Genomic DNA, 20,889 nt, shown 5'->3' with positions numbered 1-20,889 from the left:
TCAGACGTTGAATGCCACGTGTTAATGTTGCATGTCAACGTCTGAGTGGTTCCCTGTAAAGGCTTCATTTTTTATAGGTAAAATTACACTTTTGGTCCCCCAATTTTATTCCAATTTCGATTTTGGTCCCCCTATAATTTAATTCGCACATTTGGTCCCTCAGTTTTATAAATCCCTTTATAAATTCAGCCAAATTTTATTACTAGAGAAGTTGTATTTAAAATTTCAAATAAAAATACCATTATCATACATAGGCCACTTAATAATTTTATTTATCTATTTTAAAAGTATAATACAGTATTAATTTATTCTACTTTTCAATAACATATGATATTCCTTATGTCTTTTAACCCAAATAATGCCTTAGTAGATGTTTGCCAAATTGAAACCAAACAAAGCAATTGGTACCAGCAAGTCAAGAATCAGATTCAAATATTATAGGTGAAAAAATTGTAATCTTTTTATAAAAATTAATAATCAATAAAATTGATAAATACTACTATTTCACACTTATAATGTAATAAATAAAAAATTAAAATAAGTTGGCAAAAGATTAAAGAAATGTAATATATTTTTTTTACTCTAATTTTATATGTTACTTTTAAAATAATTATTATAAAATTAATAAATTTGACCATTTATCATTGGATGCTAAATAGATAATGTAATAAAATTTGTACATATGTTATTTATTTAAAAAATACATACATCATCATCACGCATGATTTACGCAGAAGCCATGACATGGTTTCTAAATACAAAGAAAAAAAACACTCAGAAGAAAATTCATGCGAACCTCTCTAGACTTTTTTCTAACCCGTACACTTCGTATCAACCAGCTAAAATTGTATTTTTAGTTTTTCATTTTAACTCTAATTTTGCATTTGGTCTCTCGCTAATTTAATTCATGAATTTGATCTTCTATTTTATAAAATCCTACAATGTTGATCCCGAACGCCTCAATTAAACGTTGACCCGTGACATTAACGGCCATGTGTCACATCTTTATTCAATCAGAACATGATACATAACCATTATCATCCGATGAAAACGTGACACATCACCGTTAATGTCACTTCTTAATTGTCAACGTCAACGTCTAATCGTGGTCTGAGAGACCAACATTATACGATTGAAGACCCATCCCGTGAATTAAATTATTAGGAGACTCAATTCGTGAATTAATTATTAAGGAACCAAATCTAAAATTAAAGATAAATTACAAGACCAAAAATACAATTTTACCTATTAAGTATTAATAGTATATTGTAATACTTTTTTTATCATTATATATTGTACGTAATACTTTGATGCAGACATTTTTTTCTTCTTTTTATAAATACCTTACCCCACACGGTCCCGTATTAATTATTTTATTTGAAATTCTTAAATTATACCTTTTAACATGTCAATTCAATTATCAACCATTTACAGCACCTGCTACCTTCATATTAAATACTATAGTTAAATAATAATTATATATTGTAGTATTATTTAATAAATTTTAAAGCAAATTTAATTATTTCTAAATTGTCTTTCACAAATCCTTTTGTTAATAATATTTACGGTTCCTTATTTTAAATTATAAAATCATATAGTTCAAAACTTATTCGTACTACATTACCTAATTTTCCAATAAATAATCAAACACGCTCATTCAATAATGAAAAAAACTTTAAAAATATTTTCGTTTTATAATGGGAGTAATAGACAAAAATAGAAATATAATCATCTCTGCATTTTAATTAATTTGAATGCATGTCTTTTACTAATATTTTAATTATTATTAACAAAATAATTTTTAAAATGTTTTTTTAATGAATTTACCGATACTACAAATAAATGGAGTAAAAGCTAGAAAACAAAGTTTGGCCAAAAGATGCCCAAAATGGCATCCACCATGAAATCCTAGGCGTTCGATCATGACATTCCCTCGAGATTCCTCTTTATAATAATAATAATAATAAATAAAAGCAGAACACAATTATCAAAGAGGCCAATTATCGTCTTCCACGTGGCGCAACCCCATTGGCCATCGAAGCGCCAAAAAGTTGAGAGTCACTATCACGAACAATAAAAACCGCAATCGCGAAATCTCGCTGCGGCTACATCACGACACGATCTCACCCACTCACCCAATATATCGCGATAATATTTTAAAAAAGCGTCACATGTCAAATCAAGTGGGTCCACCCAACTTTCTATCATCATCACTATTCTCGAAAATTCCAAATTCAAAGTACAACGCAATTTTACAGCTATACCCTCACACCCCAATCTAATTTCCCTCAACATTCCCCTGAATCCTATGCTCTCTCCTTTTATCTAGTCCTTTATTTTAACTTCACAATTTTAATTTCGTTTGGTAAATTTAAAACATTAATGTCTTTGGAGCAATTTAACCCAAACTTGATTAACATGTTACAAGTTGTAAAAGATGTCACAATTTGGCATGAGTAACAAGTTGCAATAGATGTCAATTATATATGCATTTCCTACGTCAACCAAAACATTATTTTCGTACAAAAACCTGATAAATGAACCACTTTAATCTAATAAAAAAAAAGGCAACGAAAAACCATTCATTAAACTGATTCACATAATAATCACAATAATAATTTATAAATTTCCAACCCAAATTAAAAAAAAAAGGCATAAAAATTTAGAAATTATACATTAAAAATAAGAAAAAGAAAAAGGATCACCGAGAAATTCATCTTTCCGGTTACAAATTCCCCGGGTTTCCACCCACGCGCCTAGTCGCGTCTCGAAGAAAAGACGCGACGCGAGTAATTAATAATTAATTAATCAATCACCTCACCGCGATCGAGTGGAAACGTCGTCGTTTTGTGTTATCCCCTTTTTGCCCCTTCTTCTTCGAGATTTGTTCTCCGATTTAGGGTTGTCAGACTTTGACGATCTTCGCGGCCTTCACGACGGGGTTCTCTCTCGCGATGGCCTCTCTCCCCGCGGCCTTGTAGTCGTAGGAGCAGTCGTGGCGGTCGGAGTAGCGGTGCTCTGCGCAGAAAAGGTCCCCGCAGCGGCACCGGAATCCCGTGAGTCCCACGCGCCGCCGGCAGCCGGAGCAGCGGTTCACGGCGCGTTTGGGCTCAGAAGACGTCGTTTGGTCCGTCTGAGATTCCTCGTCGAGAGGGAGGGATCGCTTTGGGGAGCGCGATGAAGTGGCGGGGGTGGTTGCATCGAAGAATCTAGAAGGTTCGGAAATCGAGGTGGTGGTGGTGGTGGTGGTGGTGCAGGGGTTGATGATGGGTTCGGGGACCTTAAACTCAGTGTCGTTTTTCTGGGCCTTCTGAGCCATGCTTTGGTTTTGCGTTTGGGAGAGAGAGAGAGGGGATTGATGAGTTGTGAAATGAGAATAAAGAGAGAGAGAGAGAGAAGAAGGGATTTGTAATTGGAAGAGAAGAGAAAGGGGTTGTGTTGTGAGGTTGGTAATGAAAGGAGATTGGGAATATGGACCTGGTAGAGACGCGTATCGGAACCCCTTTTTCTTTCATGCCATCTCCTTCCTGCTGCAATTACCAACTTGTCCCACCATCACCGCAACATCCCCTTCTCTTTTGACTTCTTTTTTTTTTAAATCAAATTATTCATTTGAGGGGCTATTTTTCCATTTCTATGGATCAAATATCAATATTGGTAAGAAATAAAATTATTTATTAATTATTATGGTAGGTCTAAGAATAGCATATTTAAAATTTAAATCTTAGATTTATCAATAAAAATATTTATTATTAGTTTTTTTAAAACAACAAGGATTTCGTATATTAATTAAAAGATTTTATATATCATTTCTTTCTATCTTATGTTTCATTATCTGTTAGACGACCTACAATATCATGTCATACCATTTTAAAATCTTTTTACACGTTTCATTTCATTATTCTTATAGAATAATATAATGATATCAAAATTAAACAAGTAAAAATAAATTAAAAAATATATATTTGACATTCCTATAAAATTTGAAAAGTTTATTTTATTTTTAAATTCATCGAGTTGATAAAAAAATTATGAGAGTAAAATTAATATGTTTTAAATTTTAATTAAATTTCGAATATATTTTACCCAATAAATAGCAAGGGTTAACCGTTGAAACCTTTTGGGAACCCTAAGCTAGAGAGATGATAGAGTTACGGGCAAGTTTGGCTTGTGGTACAAAACGTATGTAGTTTATATATATATATATATATATATATATATATATATATATATATAATGATTCCTTCAAAAATTGAGAAAATTGATCCTGTAATATTTTCATTACACAAGCTTTACATCAAATACTCCATTTTAAAACTATTTGTCTTTTTTTTTTAATTTATGTTATCTCCTAGTAAAAAAATTATAGATTAATTGTTGAAGATATTAAAATTTATTTAAGAAATTAATTTTGTTTAAACAAGAGTTATTTCATATACACAAGTTTAAGGATTAAACTCCTGATCATATAATTAAGAAACATGTTTATCTATTAATTATACTACTTTATGTTCATAAACTATTTGTCTTTTAAGCCTAATGTGTAGGTTAATTAATTGAACTATAATTTCATTAAACCTTGATTAAAATATCTTCATTTAATATTTTCTTATATTTTATTTTGTCATTTTTAATGCATTTTATTTAATTATTTGATGCCATTGATTTTTTATGTACCCAAAATAGAATACTAATTGGAACCATTAAACATTGATTAGGATGAGCTTATGAGTGGATCAAGGTTTGAAGTCTTTTAGGACCTATTTGGTGGTTAGGATAAGATACGATATACAAATCCGATAAGAACATGATACGATAAGAATAGGACAAGTATTAATCTTGTCTAATGTTTGATATACATCATGATACGAACTAGATAACGATAAGGGGGTGACGACAATGACAGTGAAAATGGTGGTGGTGGTAGTACTTGTGGTGACAACAATAGTGGGAATAGTGGTGATTGTGGCGATGACAATGACAATGAGTGGTGGCAATGATGATGGTGGTAGTTGTTATGGCGACGATGGTAGTAGTGGTGGTGACGATAGTAGTAATGGTCATGGTTTGCAGTGGCGCCAATGGTAGTAGTGGTGGTTGCAGCGACGGTAATGGCAGTAAGTGGTGGTAGAAATAGTGGTTGTTATGGCGACAACGACAGTAACAATGATTATGATGAGATGTGGTAGAGGCAATGGTGAAAGTGTTGGCAGTGATAATGGCGGTGGTGGTGCTGACAACGATGATGGTGGTGATGGTGCTGACAACAATGATAATGGTGGTGGTGGTAGTGACGATGATGGTAATGGTGGTGATTGCGGTTGTGGCAATGTGACAATAATGAAAATAGTGGTGGTAGTTGCGACGATGACAATGACAATGAGTGGTGACAGTGACGATGGTTATAGTTGTTATGGCGATGAAGTAATGGTGGTGACAACCATAGTGGTTGTTATGGCGGGCACGGTGATGGTGTTGACGACAATGGTGGTAACTATGCCTATGATGAAGATGGTGGTAGAGACTGAAACATCCCTGATTGTTGACTTCTTGGTAGCTCACACTCTAATATTTCACACAGTGACACTTCACTCAACTCTTTATTGGTCAAAATCCTTTATGGGTAGCCCTTTCTGAGACATCAACAATCTGTTTCGACTGCTTTTAAGGTCAATAATTGTTCCCACAAACCAACATGATACTTTTTAGCATGTTTTGTCTTCCCTCGCACGCTTTCTAGGAAACTTCCAAGAAGGTCACCCACCCCATAACTACTGCAAGCTAAATACACTTAATTGTGAGAGTTCTTAAGTGATAGGCTACCGAAAAGTATATGCATCTTGTTGGTATAGATAGTACCGATTAATTCCTGTAAATCATTATTAACTATACAGTCTCATACTTGCACAACCTTTGGATCTATCTTATTCTGGTGTGATTCGTCCAGATGGTAGTGGTAATGATGACAATGGTAATGGTGTTGGTTGCGGTGGCAACAATGGTAACGAAAATGGCAATGGTGATGATGGTTGTAGCGACGACAATGGCAATGAGTGGTGGCAACAACAATGATGATGGTTGTTATTTCAACAATGGTGGTGATGATGGTGACAATAGTGGTGATTGTTATGACGACAATGGTGATGGTGGTGGTAGTTTTGTGTATGACAAAGATGGTGGTAGAAACGATGGTGAGAGAGGTGGCACAAATGGTGGTGGTGGTTGTTATATCAACAATGGTGGTGGTGGTGACGATGGTGAAGTAGTGACGACAATAGTAGTGGTGGAGGCTATGACAAAGATGGTGCTAGAGACAATGGTGGAAGTGGTGGCATAGATGGAGGTGGTTGTTATTGTGGTGATGGTGGAGTGGTGACAACAATGTTAATGATGGAGGGGACGACGGTGGTAGTGGTGGTAGTGGTTGCTTTGATGAAGATGATGGTGACAATAATAGTGGTTGTGGTGGTGGTGGTGGCGATTACAGTGATAAGGGTGGTGCAGATGGCAATGACGACGGTGGCGACAAGGACAATAGTGATAGGATTGGTGACCGTGACAGTGATGACGACTACAATGATGGCGATGGTGGCATTGGGAGGTGAAAGGGATAGATGGAGAAAGAACGACTATCCTAACCTATTCTGTTGCTTTTTAACCCAGCTTCCCCCTAAGGATGGCAATGTGGACTCAGCCTGCCAAAAACAGGGCTGGTAAGGTTACCTTGCCATATTTTCTAAGAAATAAATTAAAATTTTAAAAAAACTTGGAGTATATATATAATATTAGTGTTTCTTAGCAAATAACGAAGTACATTTTTATCAGTAAAAACAATAGTATTATTAGGAATGATATTTGCCACAAGGAGTGACATAGTTGAAAATTAAAATCACAAAAATTGGTTGACTACATATCATTATCTCAACCTCCTGTGCATCCTAATAAAGAACAAACTAATTCTTTCCGTATAAAACTAATTCTTGTAACCCATTTGTAGGAGGAATCAATATAAGCTACTTTGTGGAGTCTTCATATTTGGCCATGCACATTTTTGCTAGGTGGTTGGAAGTCATTTACGGGTTCATCCAAGTTAATGAATTATTAACTATGCATGCTTTTATTATGTTAGGAATGTAAACTATAGGATACAATATAGCTTTTACATATACATGGTATAGTATATTTGATGATTGTTATTTTTTATAAGTAGAAGAATGATAGATATATATTTTAAAAAACAAAATAGAAGTTGGTCGGCAGGCCAACCTGTCTTGTCATGTTGGTGGGCTAAGCGGGACGAGGCAAAGCGAATTAGTGGACTGAAGTCTGTGCCTTACCAAATTTATGGTGGGTTGGCAGGCTAGCCCGCCTAACCTTTTTGTATTGCTATTCCTATTCCCCCCTCGGGATAAGAAATACATTACATCAACATGATATGATAGACAATTAGATAAATAAATCATATCTTGTTAGTACACCAAAAAATAGGTAACAACATGATATGATAGTTATCCTATCTTATTTTATTGTGACCACCAAACAGACCCTCGGCGATTATAAGTCACCTCACAATGATAAGATATTAGAAAAAATAAGTAAGTAATCACAAAAAACACTACAATGCTTAAGTTAGGAAAGACTTTATCAAAATAAATATATGTTATAACTAATTATTTGCTAATTAAATCTACTAACTCATGGTCTAAAAGCCTTTTAAGGGTAACAATAGACGTTTTATCTTAGTGTAGCAACAAATATTTTATTTCAAGTCAAGGTATAATTCACTATTTATGATTTCATCTTTAAAATATTGTTTCTGAAAATTGATTGGGGTCTTCCTTCACAATTTAGGTTGGTCGAACTTTATAGGTTGAGATAATTCAATTTAATGGATTTATCCTGAGACATAATTCGGAGTAATTATAAATTAATTATTTATATAATTAAACGAGGATATGATTGAAAAAATTGTCCAGTATATAAAATAAAATAGAATTGGCCAAGCCTTAATTTTTTATAAAAAAATAAAAAAGCTATAAATTTATAATGAAGGAGTAATTAATTTAGGAGTAATTTTAATTTTTTTTTCTTCCGTAGCGTGATTGTGAAGAGTTTTTTTTTTTATCTCACTACAGTATAAATGAAAGTAAAAGTTGAATTATATGTCTGGCCTTAAGAAGTAACATATTTCGAATATGGATTAATCCAAACATGTTAGCAGGAACTTATGGTCCATTAGATATGAGAGAGAAAAAATACCACTTATTAATTTTTTTTATATTTAGTTAAAGAGAAAATGAAAAAAAAAATTAACTTCTACAAATAAAATTTTAATTTTTTTCTTTCCTTCATTTTCTTTTTAATTCAAATTTTAATTTTAATTTTATTTTCCTTCTATCCAATCAAACACACCATTAACTATTTAAACGATGAAATTAAGGAGGAAAGGAATCTAGCATATTTTACATCAATATGATCTTGTTAGGAGCTGGTTGGCAATGGCAATGATGCACAAAAAGTTAAATATATATTTATTGCGGCTCTAACAAAGCACAATGCATTTTTATAGTCTCCATTATCGCAAAATCCAAGAGTTATTGTTTCTGACTGACTTAATCAATTCATTTTTTTAATTCAGTATACCACTCTAAAAGGAGTGAGATATTAATTCTTTAAAATATTTTTTATCATATTATTATTAAAGAGGATTATCAATTTTATTCATGATTCATTTTCACCGGTAAATCTCACTTATCATTTTTAGTAAAAAAATTTATTTTCAAATCATTTTTTTATGACAAAATTTAAGAGTGAAATTTTATTTAAAGAGATCGAGGCCAATATACATGTGTTTATGTTTTTGAATACACATGAACTTGAAAATTAAGTTTATAATCATATTAATCAATCATTTTTAATTCCAAGGTTATTTGTATCTATTTATAATAATAAAATAAGTTTTTATATATTGGTGTATTTCTTTAAGAAAAAATTCATAGCAATTTTTTTAAACAAAGGAAAAGAACAATAAACATGACAATAAAAAATGAAAATTTTATAAAAGATTAAATTTATAAGTTTAATTTTTATGTATTTTTAGTGTAAAAGTTTACACAATTAATCAATCATGAATAATAATAAATATAATTTTAAAGATAATTATTATAAATTTAATAAATTTATTATAGATGATAATTTTTTATTAGATGAAAGTGAAAATATCCTTTATATTTTCGATGCATAGACCATTTATTATAAATTTATATATTTCATACTTTAACTAATTGATACGATTTGAGGAAACTATTGGTATATTTTATTGAACAAGGGAAAAGTGAGATCGATCTACTTGGCTGGTTGCATTTGCCACGGTCTGTGAATGGGTGAAAGTGGCTGAAACTTATATTTTTTTTTATATCTTTTTAATTATTATTAGTATTATATTGTTGTTGGTAACCTGTCAAGAAGAAAGGGTAAAATGGGAAAATTGAAGGGTAAGAAATGGTGAGCCGTGACAACAAGGAAGAAGCTGGCCGCCCAATCTGACCCTCGTTTTCTCAAAGGCCATTTTCGTCCCGTCGTCACTGACACGTGTGCTTCGCACGCTTGTTGCCCCATTCAGCTCGTCCCTCTTTACTGGCACGTGTGCTTACCCATTCCGGTGAAAGGGATGGGAACGTGCCGTGTTTTCCCATTTCGTGGGACTGTAAAACTTGGGTACTAGTAGTCTTCGTTTTACTCTTTCTAAATTTGAAATATTTAGAATATGTTTCTATAAATGTATTATTTTTTTTAATTGAATATAGGTTCGGATAAATTTGAAGGTGATGACTTGTTGCATCGAGAATAGACAAAAAAATATTTAATATTTTGTAGGAAGGAATTTTAAATATTTTCATGTCTACGAAGACGAAAAATATATTTTAGTTTTATAAAAATGATAAATTCTTTATTTGATCTTTGAATTTGTAAAATATTGACACTTGAGTTTCTAAAAGATAAAAAAAAAAAATTTATTCGATTTTTCAAAAAGTAAGATAAATTTATCTTATTATCAATTTTTTTTGTTAATCCAAGTGATTAATCATACATGAGATCATTAAACTTATTTATCATCTTAAATTTTGTTGTGTGTGTTGTGGATGCGAAGAGACTATTGCGAATTTGAAGAATTGTAGTACCACCGTGACTCCTACATGCTCTCTTCTTCCACGTTGGCCTCATTGGATACTCTCACCACAACCACATCAATGACCTTCCCTCTGTCACTACTGACACCGAGTGGCTCTTCTTCATCTTCGTGACCCAGTCCTTTGTCAATGACCATAATTGAAACTTCCCCTCTGTGTCTTCCTCTCTCGTCTCGATGTTGTTATGCCGTGAACATCCTTCACAATCACCGTCAACGAGTAATCTAGCCGTCCTAAGAACTGTCTCTACGTAGTGATCTATGCACACAGAACTTCCACCACTATTGGCGACAGATTGATTTAACATCTTCACACACAAATCACAAAAACTTCTCCAAACCTTCTGAGTTGTTGTCGTGATCACATCTTAGGCTCTTCCAAAAAAAAAAAGAACAATTCATTGATTATCTAAATTATTACTATCTTTCATGCAAATTCATTTATTTGCATTATGCATCAACAGTTGAATAAAACTAGTTTAATAACTAAAACTGATTAACAGAAAAGGTAAACAGATCGAAAATCTAACCACCCAAAGTAACTAAATCTTGTACTCTCTCATAGACGGATCCAACACCATCACCCAAAGTAACTGATTTACCATGTGAAGAACTAGTTCCTTCCGCTAAACCCTCCTCGCTTTCAACTCTCTTTGCGGGTTATAATTATTTTCTAATTCTTTTTCGGCTTTTCTTTTGAGACTCTTCCAATTATCACCAATTTCGATGGACAAGCCTTCATCCATGGAAAGAAAAGAAAAACATTCAGGATGCCGCAGGTGCTTTTCTTTTGCTGCAAGAAAGTCACGGAACCACTGTCTTCAATGAGACAGAAGCGGAAACTTCTCCATCCCAGAATTCTCTTTTTCCATCTCCACTACCCATTTCCTTAATCAAGTTGAACTCTTGCAGATTAATTAGAGAAGGTTTCTTTCTTTTCTTTATGATCTCCTATTATCCTCCTTCACCTCTCTAATATATTATATCTACGGAGGGGTAGTTCCAACAAACTTCACCTGATCACATCCCTTCCTTTCTTGAGTCTTTTCTTTACATGGACTTGCATGCAATTCTTCATCTCCAACATTATTTACTGCTAGCGCCTTTCATAAACGTGCTTTCTTCTCTCTTTCTTTTGGATTTTCTTCTGAGGCTCAAGGAATGAAAATAACTGAGGATTCTTTTGTTGTTCCCGTGCAAGCCATGCACGGAAAACCTTCCTCAATCTGATATCAACCGCATCAAGTTCTTTCTTTGCAGCTCCACTTGAATTCTTTTTTTTCAATTGCCATAGTTAAGTCGTGCATGTACGTTGCAGATTAGAGGTTTCATTTCTCTACTCTCTCTACCTCTATATATGCATAATAATTCAAACTCCATTAGTCTAGATATAATCTCTATCTAATAAAAAGAAAGTCAGATTTTTTTGGACGCCAATTTTTTTTTAAGATATTGATAACTGAATCAATTTAATAAGGACCGCAACAAATAAACAATAAAAATTAATTAGATTGAATTGAATTTTGAATCTTATTTTAAAAATTAATTCAATCTAATTTAAGCAAAAATTGTGTCTTCATAGTTTTATTACTTTGTGAAACAAATTTGTGTGTATAGTTATAAGGTGGCACAAATAGTGGTATACAATATTACGATCACCTATGAGGAGGAACGAGACTACTAATCTAATTCATTTAAAGGTAAAATTTGTTTGAGATTCATATAAAATGTTAATTTGATCATTATAAAATTTTTATATTAATTTCATCTGCCAGAAAAAATATTTTATTTTTAGATGAATCACGTTAATATAAATTTTTTATGGAGATGTAATTAATATTTTTAAAATTTTACAAGAACTTCAAACATATTTTATTTTATTATTATGTATAAAAAAGAAGATTCAATTATTATAACAAATATTTGTATTGGGTTGAATGATTCATATAATTAAACACTAACGATTTACACATTTATTGCATTGAATTTCATGATTCATATAATTAAATTATAAAGAACAATATTCAGTTCTAAATTTTCAAATTTATTAGACCATGTAATTAACCCTTAGGTAGTGTTTACCATTTTAAAAAAAAAAATATTAAATAGATATGAAAGGTTGAATCAAAGTTGTGTCCGTCATGGCTAAATAAATACTAGCTAGCTAATAGTGTCAATGTCGAGATTGATACTAATTGTTGGATTCTATTTCACTCCTTTCTAGTAGTGGCTAGTTATGTATTCCTACTTTGCGTCCACCATATTACGAAGACTGCAAAAGTAATAAATTAAATTAAATAACAAAATCAAATGTATTTTGTGTATGTCCCAGCTTCAATCTCATTGGATTTTCTTGGAGATGATGAAATTAAGTTTATGTATCTTATGCACAAATGCTTAATCGTCCGCTGATTCTCTTCTTTTCAGCTTTTGCGGTTTTTAACCTCGAAACCGTAAAAAAAAAGTCATACTAATTTATAACAAAAAAAATGTCATAATAACAAGTAATTATATTAAGATAATACAGATGATATGAATCAGCCTGAATCAGCCTAAGGTGAAGCAACTTAACACAAAGCAAGCCAACACAGAAGAATTAAGAACAGACAAAGAGTAAACATACACTAACCTGAGGACCAAAGGAAAACATGCAGATTGCATTACCTGGAGGATTTTGTGACCAACACAAATTTCAAACGCTGAGCTGGCAGGCTCTCATTGGTCAAGAGAGATTTCTCTGTCGGCCAGGATCCTTGTTCCAGTGTCATTTTGTTATTTTCCTTTGTGCTCTTTAGGTCTTGTAGAGGAATAGAATAACAAACTCAACATTTTTGTGCCCATATATATGAATTAAAATCTAAAGGAATGCAAACAATATAATCAGAAATTTTCTCTCCTTAATCTTCATTTTTTGGAGGTACCTAGACCTCGAACGCTAGGATCTTATGAGTAGAATTTCTGCTCATAACAATTTGGTTTCATTGAGCACTACCACCATGACTGAAGCAACTCGACCCAAAACCAGAATGAAACACATTGAAGAAGCCATAGCCAAGCTAGCCTCTAACCAACTTCATGTCACCACCAAACTAGATGAACTCATTCACCGCATCATTGTGTTGGAAGCCCGTCGACCCCACTCACCCACACCTTCATCTTCTTCCTCTGTGAAGACATTCCTCACACACACTCTAATACCGTTTCTGTCGCTGCCTTCGCTGCTCAAGCCGACTCTGTCACCCATGCTTTCTTCGCTGCCTATGCCAACTCCGCCACCACATCCTGCAGTCATGCCGAAACACCTCGCACGCTTACCGACTCTGTTTCCTATGCCTGTTCCTCACCTTGCCACCAACAGCAAGCACCAAGTGGCCCACGCGTCGTCCTTCATCTTCAATAAACTTGGCCATGCCCGTGTCGTTGCTTCCCTAGACAACCTCTCATGTATTGTTGTTCATTATGGTCGTGAAGCGGCTCCGCATGACAAGCTTTTAGAACATAGCGACATGACACTGTTTAAGAGGGGAGTTGTGCCCTATGGGTCTGCCATGGTTGCACGCGAGTACCAACCAGCTGCTTTTGCATTAGGGATGTTGTTGACCCAAAGGAGCCTCGTCGGTACAGACCTTGGGATCCTGGAGGACCTCGACGAACTCGTAACACCTTGAGGACAAGGTGTTTTCGAATGGGCATAGAAATGTTATGAATCAACCCAAGGTGGAGCAACTTAGCACAAAGCAAGCCAACACAGAAGAATTAAGAATAGACAAAGAGCAGACATACACTAATCTCAGGACCAAAAGGAAAACATGCAGACCGCACTACCTGGAGGATTTTGTGACCAACACAAATCCCAAACACTGAGCTGACAGACTCTCATTGGTCAAGAGAGATTCCTCTATCGGCCAGGATCCTTGCTCCAGTGCCATTTTGTTATTTTCCTTCGTGCTCCTTAGATCCTGTAGAGGAAATAGAATAACAAACTCAACATTTCTGTGCCTATATATATGAATCAAAATGTAAAGGAATGCAAATAATATAATCAGAAAATTTCTCTCTTTAATCTCTCTTTTCTGGAAGTACCTAGACCTCGAATGCTAGGATCTTATGAGTAAAATTTCTACTCATAACAAGTGACCAATCAAAATGCTTTTTTTGCATCATTGGTCTCTCTCTTAATAAATGATGAAAAGTAGAAAAATACTTAAAGTGGATATTTGAAATATTGGCACAAAAGGAATATTTAGGTAAGTTGAAAATTAACCAAAAATTTAAACATTTTTAAAAAGTATAAAAATAGATGTTTTTTTAATTAGAGAACTAAAAAACTAGCTAATTTAATATAATTTTAAAGAAAAAAAAAGAAAGTTAAATTCTTAAGTTTTAAGCGAACTAAAGAAAAGTGAATTAAAATTCTCAACGTCAAGCAAATAATGAAATCCAAAAATCATTATAAAAATGAGAAAACGAAAAGAAAAAATCATTCATAACTCTTTTTTCCGTGTTTTTGCAGCTTCAGTGTTATTCTCCAATAAAAAATAAAAACCTATTTTATGTGGGCCGTGTTAATGATTCCTCTGACATTCAAACCTATACCACTACGATACTGCTCATATATCAAATAATTTAGTGGATATAATATAAATGTATCAGCTATGTTATTATAAGTATTTTGAGTTTAAGTTATTTTCTTTATAGAAGTGATAAATTAAAAAAAAGAACATGAGAAACATAAAATGACTGGATCTAAATTATACCCATACATAATATATAGCATTACATAATTAACAATAAAAATGTAGAGAGGATCAAAATCCCTCTTATTTCACCCTAAGACCTACAACAATTAATAATAATAATAATAATAATAATAATAATAATAATAATAATAATAATAATAATAATCATAAAATAAACTGAGGTGGTAACGGCGAAACTCGCAATCTAACAGTTTATTATCTCTCTATATATTATTTTGGAATAATAATTCATGAAATGCAAACTATATATAGAATCTTAAAACGTCAAACGCAGTCATGAGAGACAACAGGAGCGAGGCACCGATGATGGCGGCGGAGCAAGGCACGGAGCCTGCAGCTCCGGCTACAGGCGACGGCGCCGGAGAAGAGAGCGAAGGCCTTGAATAGTGGTGCCATAACGAATTAAGGTGGTGGAAAAAGTAAGGAGAAAATGCACGTGTGTAAGGGTAAACCGAAAAGATAAAGAAAGTGAAGAGAGAGAATTACAATGAAAAAGGTAAAGAAGAAGAGGCATCAAGGGAAGCCGCGTTGTTATTTGGGGAAATCATTTGCGTGAAAACTCCGACTACACGAGTAACCCAACTGCTTTTCATTTAGGCTTTGTAGAATATTTAAAAGTAATTATCGAATTAAATTTGTTAATTATTTATATTATGATTTTAAATTTTTTTTATTCAATTACTTATTTTTTTTATTAATGTTTGGTCAGAGAATAATTAAGTAATAATATATATATATATATATATATATATATATATAAAATAATTAATATATCTAAAAATTAATTTTTTTTATAAAAAAGTATAAATATTTTTTTTTAAAAATCTTATAATTAGATAAACACGGAGTATTTGACATGAGAAATGATTTAATTGTTGATTATGGATGAATCTGAATGAATATATTTCTTCAGTCTTTTTTTTTAAATTTTTCAAACAAAAATTAAAATAGGATAAAATGTAATTTTAATATTCCTATTTTACTCTATCTACAATTTTGTCTCAATATTAAAATAAAATGAGACATTAGTCTTCCTCCTTTATAAAATAAAATAAAAAATTGATCTCAATTTTCAGGTTTAGGATGTGAAATTTATTGTGAAAATAATAAGTTATCAGTTTTATAAAATATTTAGTCATACCTTTCTTCTTATTCTACACGGGTTCTCTGCAATTACTTAGGTAAAAGATATTTTTTACTTTTTTTTTTCCTATCATAAACTTTTCTGATGAATTAATCGTGTACATTACTAGAAGAACAAGCCAAATATTATTCTGAACTGACACAAATTTGAGTTTTGCAAGTTTTTACATATTCAAATACTATAATAAATTTGTAGGTATTTTGTTTCTGCCTAAAATACTTTTGTAATTTTGACTTAGGCCCCTTGTATCCAAAAAACACTATAATAAATTAGAATAATAAATTAATAATAAATTTTGACTTAGGCCCCTTGTCTACAATGTGCTAAATCCACTACTGTTGCTGAGTTTGAAGGTCATATTACTCATTTGAAGACGAGACAATCAATTGTTAGGCTTGGGAGTACTTGAATAATTGACCCAAGCAAGCATGGACAAAGCCCATTTCAGTATAATACCCAAAGTGCACAACATATGAAACAATACATATGAGATATTCAATTCTAGTCTGCAGTATAGGTACAAGCCTATTATCACCATGCTTAAAGAAAGTCTGGATCATTATGTCTAGATCAGTACAAAAGACTAGAACAAGAGATTACTTTTGTAATTTGGCTTAGGCCCCTTGTATCCAAAAAACACTATAATAAATTAGAATAATAAATTAATAATTATGATGTAACATAATAATTAGAGAGATTAGAATTGTTCAAAATCAAGCACATAATAATTTGAAATTTTCCTCGGTCAAAAAAATAATTTGAAATTTTCCAGAATAATATGCCTAAAGTGCATAATGTTTTTGGCACTCCCAGTATCGTTGTACTCGTAATGGGTCATTGCTGCTCATGTAATCGTCCATCTCCGCCACCTCAAAACGATTCAATTTCAATTGATGGAAACAAAATGGTTTTTCGCAGAATTAGGGATTAGGGATTGGATCAAATCCGATGATCGGAAAAATCAATAATGAAAATTCCGACCAGAGTGTCGACAATAGAAAGCAAAACTACACACACGCCACTTCACGAACAAACCCATACATATAATAGAGAGAGAACCTTTCCTTCTACCTTTGTCGTCGTAATTTTCTTTTTAATTTTGTTTCCTCTCTCAAGTTCGATTTCGATTCCAATTGCAATTGCAGTTCCATCACGAGAAGTTTATTTTAATAGAACATAAATAATAGAAAATCATATACAACAATCACATTCGAGTCAAAACTCAACCAACGAAGTTTATTTTTTTTTTCTTACCATCCCTATTTTCATCAAAATTCCAATGAATAATACAAACCGGAATCACGAACATCTTCCAAAACAAAAACAAAAACCAAAACCTCTACTTGCATCAACATATTATTCCAAAGACATAGAAGTTTAACTTGGTTGTAAAGGTTTTAATCCAAAGGGCAAAAACAAGATTTGGATCTGTTGACAGAATGATTTTTGCAACAGAATACCAAACATAGACTAAAAAAAATCAGCTCCATTTGGAACCCACAGCAACAACCACCCCAACAACAACACCAACAACACTAAGCACCGAAACCGCACGAACCCTAACAAAGAGCACGTTCAACTGCTTCGCGACCTGGAGTGCAAGCGTGAGGATCTGCAACCTCCCTAGCTCCTCCATCTTCTTGAAAAAATGCATCGGCTTCAGCGCGCGCCGCAGCATGAACGCAAGCGAGAACGGAAACGCAAACGCCAACAAACTCTGCAGCGAAACCTCAGCGATGGGTTCGGATTTGGTGAGGTAGGTTATCCACGCGCCCAGAGTGAGCTGGAGCAGGCCCAGCGCCGCCACGACGCTGCTCAGCGAGTACATGTTCTTCATCATGGTTTCCAGAACCACGCGCGTCTCGTTCGCGAGTGGGGAGAGGTCGCGCTCCACTGTTGGGCCTTCTATCTCCTGGTGCTTGAAGTTTGGGTTTTGGCTCGGGTATGGGCTTGGGCTTGGGCCTGGGCTGGGCTTTTGGGTTTCGTCGGAATCTAAAGTGGAGGAGGAGTCTTTGTTGTTGGTTGAGAGAAACCTGATGGGTGGAAGGAATTGGGAGGGTTTGAAGATTGGGGGTTTAGGGTTGTTGGAGATGAAATTGGTTATAGAATAAGAAGAGGGTTTTAGGAGTGAGGAGGTTAAGGTGGATAACCTTAACCTTCGCGAAATTATGGCGGCCATTAGCGTACGATGGATGACCCGAGAGAGACGAGAGACTCTGAAAGGCGGAAAATAGCGAAAATGTGTCTTCTAGGCAGCGTTTCTTTCTGGGTTTGGAATGGTCAACAAGTCAACACAAACGAAAATACTACTGGTAGCTACTATAAAAAGGTTTTTTTACTGACATAAAGAAGGGTTAATACTTAGTTAATTACAGTTAAAATATATGTTATTCATCTTTAATATATATAAAATTTTATGTTTGTTCTTTTTCTGATAATTTTTTTCTGAGTTCCGGATTAGTGATGAATCTTGGAGCCTAGCAAATGGGGATAATTAATTTTAAAAAATAAATTTAATAATAATTATCATATACATATAAATAAATAAATATTAAGCATATAAGTTGAGGGAGAAAATGAGATAGTGAATTCAAACACATAAAATAAAATAAGATAAGATAAAATGTATAAATATAAAATTTTAAGATCAATACTTATAATTTTAATAAAAGTAGGAGGTACATTTATTTGTCCTCACATGAAATAGCTGAGGAGCTTTAAACATATAAGATTAGGAGGTATAAATTACAAAATTTTAAGATAAATTTATCTAATTTTATTTAAATGAAGGGGTGCATGTTTTGTTCTTAACCTTTTTTTAGTCTTTAATAAATTATCAAATTTTTTGGGTTGATGTTTGATATTTTTTTCATTCATTATTAATACTTGAAAAAGATTAATGACAAATAATTTTTTTATCAAAAAATAAATACAAAATTCGTTATTTATGAGAGACTATAAAAATATTTTTTTTAGTATGTCTAAAGCATCTATTGAAAGAGATATAAAAAGTTTGGTAACTAAATCTTCCAGTTTATTGTTTATAGTAGAGATTGAAGCAAAATAGCTATTAAACAATTATTTTAATTTACTAGAGACATTTCACAAGAACAAGAACAAAAAAAATTATTTATTAGGAAGCAAAACGATTTTTTTTTATTTCAAAGCAAACACAATATCATGTTGGTATTTCCGTTAAATATTGAATATTAAGTTAATAGATAACTAAAAAACATTACTTAAAAAATTATAAACTAAAATTATATAATTAAAATAACAGAATATTAAATTGATAAAAAAATGAGAATCGAAATTTTCATAATGTCTATAATTAAAAATGAAAACACAATTAAATTATAGTAATATGATTTATTTGGTCTAAGCTTCCACAAATTATTTTTGTTCTTGGGTATCCTTCCTAAGCGAGTTTTTATTGGCCTATGCTAGAGTTGTGAAATCTCTCTTTTTCCCTTTCCCCTCATACTTGTCCTTGGCTCTGCATGTTCTCATCACCATGGTGACCAAACACCTTTGATCTGCATCAATCTAGACCCATCATCAGATATGTTCTCAATGTGCAGAGGAACAAGAGGGAAACGAGCAACAAAAGCATATATACTTCTGTTTTTGGGCTGAACAAAACATAAACAACTGTGTTTCCTTTTGAAAATGGTATTTTTGAAAAAAAATGTGTCATCTCCTTATATGTGCCAATAACAATAGAAGTGAGGCCAATCACAACTCCTCCATCCTATATGCAATGAAAGAATTCAGCATCACAAAAAAAAAAAAAAAATGAAAGAAACCAGCCCAAGGTATCAAGCTTACCGTCCCACAGGCCCAAAAGGTAAGTATCCACACATGTTACAAAAACAAAGTTTGTAGTCTCTAGAGCTTCCAATATTAATAAGATTTTTGAGCTTGTAGACAATATAGTCTGCACTTCATTATTCTTTTTGTCAGCCAAAGACATTATATTAAAAGGTTACAACCGTACAAGGGTACCAATCTGTATACAAATGCAATAAATCAGCTGATCAATTTTTTCCTTTATTCTTAAATATAAGATTCTTTTAATTAATTCACATCCTTAAAAAAATTATATTAATAACTCAATATAGTTAGTAATATTAAATTTACTAACAATTTTCTTATTTTGTCAAAATTATCCTTAAATTTGTTTGGAACTCATAATTTTCCTCTTTCCACTTAATTGTTTTCACACCTAATTAATTAATGCATGTTAGTTTTCTTATTTAATCCTTATAAGAGAGATAATATATTTATCTTTTAAATTTATGACATTTATGGCAAAGTAATTAAGAATATTTGAGTCCAAAAATAATTATTACAAAAGAGAACTTAAAAAGAATCTTAAAAAAAAAGAATAAATAAAACTAAAAAAATCTTATATTTAAAGAAGAAGGGAGTATAAACTAGTATGTGGTGCCTAGATATCCTTTAAGCATATAACATTGAGTTCAAAGACCACTCCCAAAATTAAAGGAGAAAGAAAAGCATATAAAAGAACTAAAAAAATACTTTACATATTTGAAGAACTAAAAAAATATAAATTTTAATTTGAAGAAATAGATCCCAAATTTGAGGTTGAAAAAATATATTTAATTAAATCTTATTTTCGAGCAAATTATTTTTAATTCCTTAATGTTTTAAAAATATTAAATTGACACTTATAGATTACCGTGACACTCTTGTAAGAGAGGTTGTCATAAACATTAAATAAGAGGGGTAATACTATTAATTCAAAAAATAAATCATGGATGCTAATTTAATTT

The 20,889-nt window shown here is 32.4% G+C and overlaps 3 protein-coding genes across 3 annotated transcripts; 1 reads left to right on the top strand and 2 right to left on the bottom strand.

Annotated features, from left to right (window-relative positions):
- Positions 1-2,553: 2,553 nt before the first annotated feature.
- LOC114373573 (zinc finger A20 and AN1 domain-containing stress-associated protein 5-like) lies at positions 2,554-3,546 on the bottom strand. The gene has a single exon (XM_028331061.1). It carries the CDS (start codon positions 3,317-3,319, stop codon positions 2,906-2,908), a length of 414 nt encoding a protein of 137 aa, XP_028186862.1. The 5' UTR covers positions 3,320-3,546; the 3' UTR covers positions 2,554-2,905.
- A 2,464-nt stretch (positions 3,547-6,010) lies between these two features.
- Positions 6,011-6,605, top strand: LOC114373279 (glycine-rich cell wall structural protein-like). Its single transcript, XM_028330779.1, has 2 exons — positions 6,011-6,257; positions 6,397-6,605. Exons 1-2 carry the CDS (start codon positions 6,011-6,013, stop codon positions 6,603-6,605), a joined length of 456 nt encoding a protein of 151 aa, XP_028186580.1.
- A 10,692-nt stretch (positions 6,606-17,297) lies between these two features.
- LOC114373781 lies at positions 17,298-18,398 on the bottom strand. The gene has a single exon (XM_028331322.1). It carries the CDS (start codon positions 18,270-18,272, stop codon positions 17,574-17,576), a length of 699 nt encoding a protein of 232 aa, XP_028187123.1. The 5' UTR covers positions 18,273-18,398; the 3' UTR covers positions 17,298-17,573.
- Between the last annotated feature and the right edge of the window lie 2,491 nt (positions 18,399-20,889).

Source organism: Glycine soja, chromosome 11, assembly GCF_004193775.1.
Source record: "Glycine soja cultivar W05 chromosome 11, ASM419377v2, whole genome shotgun sequence".
Taxonomy (NCBI): domain Eukaryota; kingdom Viridiplantae; phylum Streptophyta; class Magnoliopsida; order Fabales; family Fabaceae; genus Glycine; species Glycine soja.
Note: the sequence above shows the minus strand (reverse complement) of the source record. Positions and strands in the feature narration are given on the sequence as shown.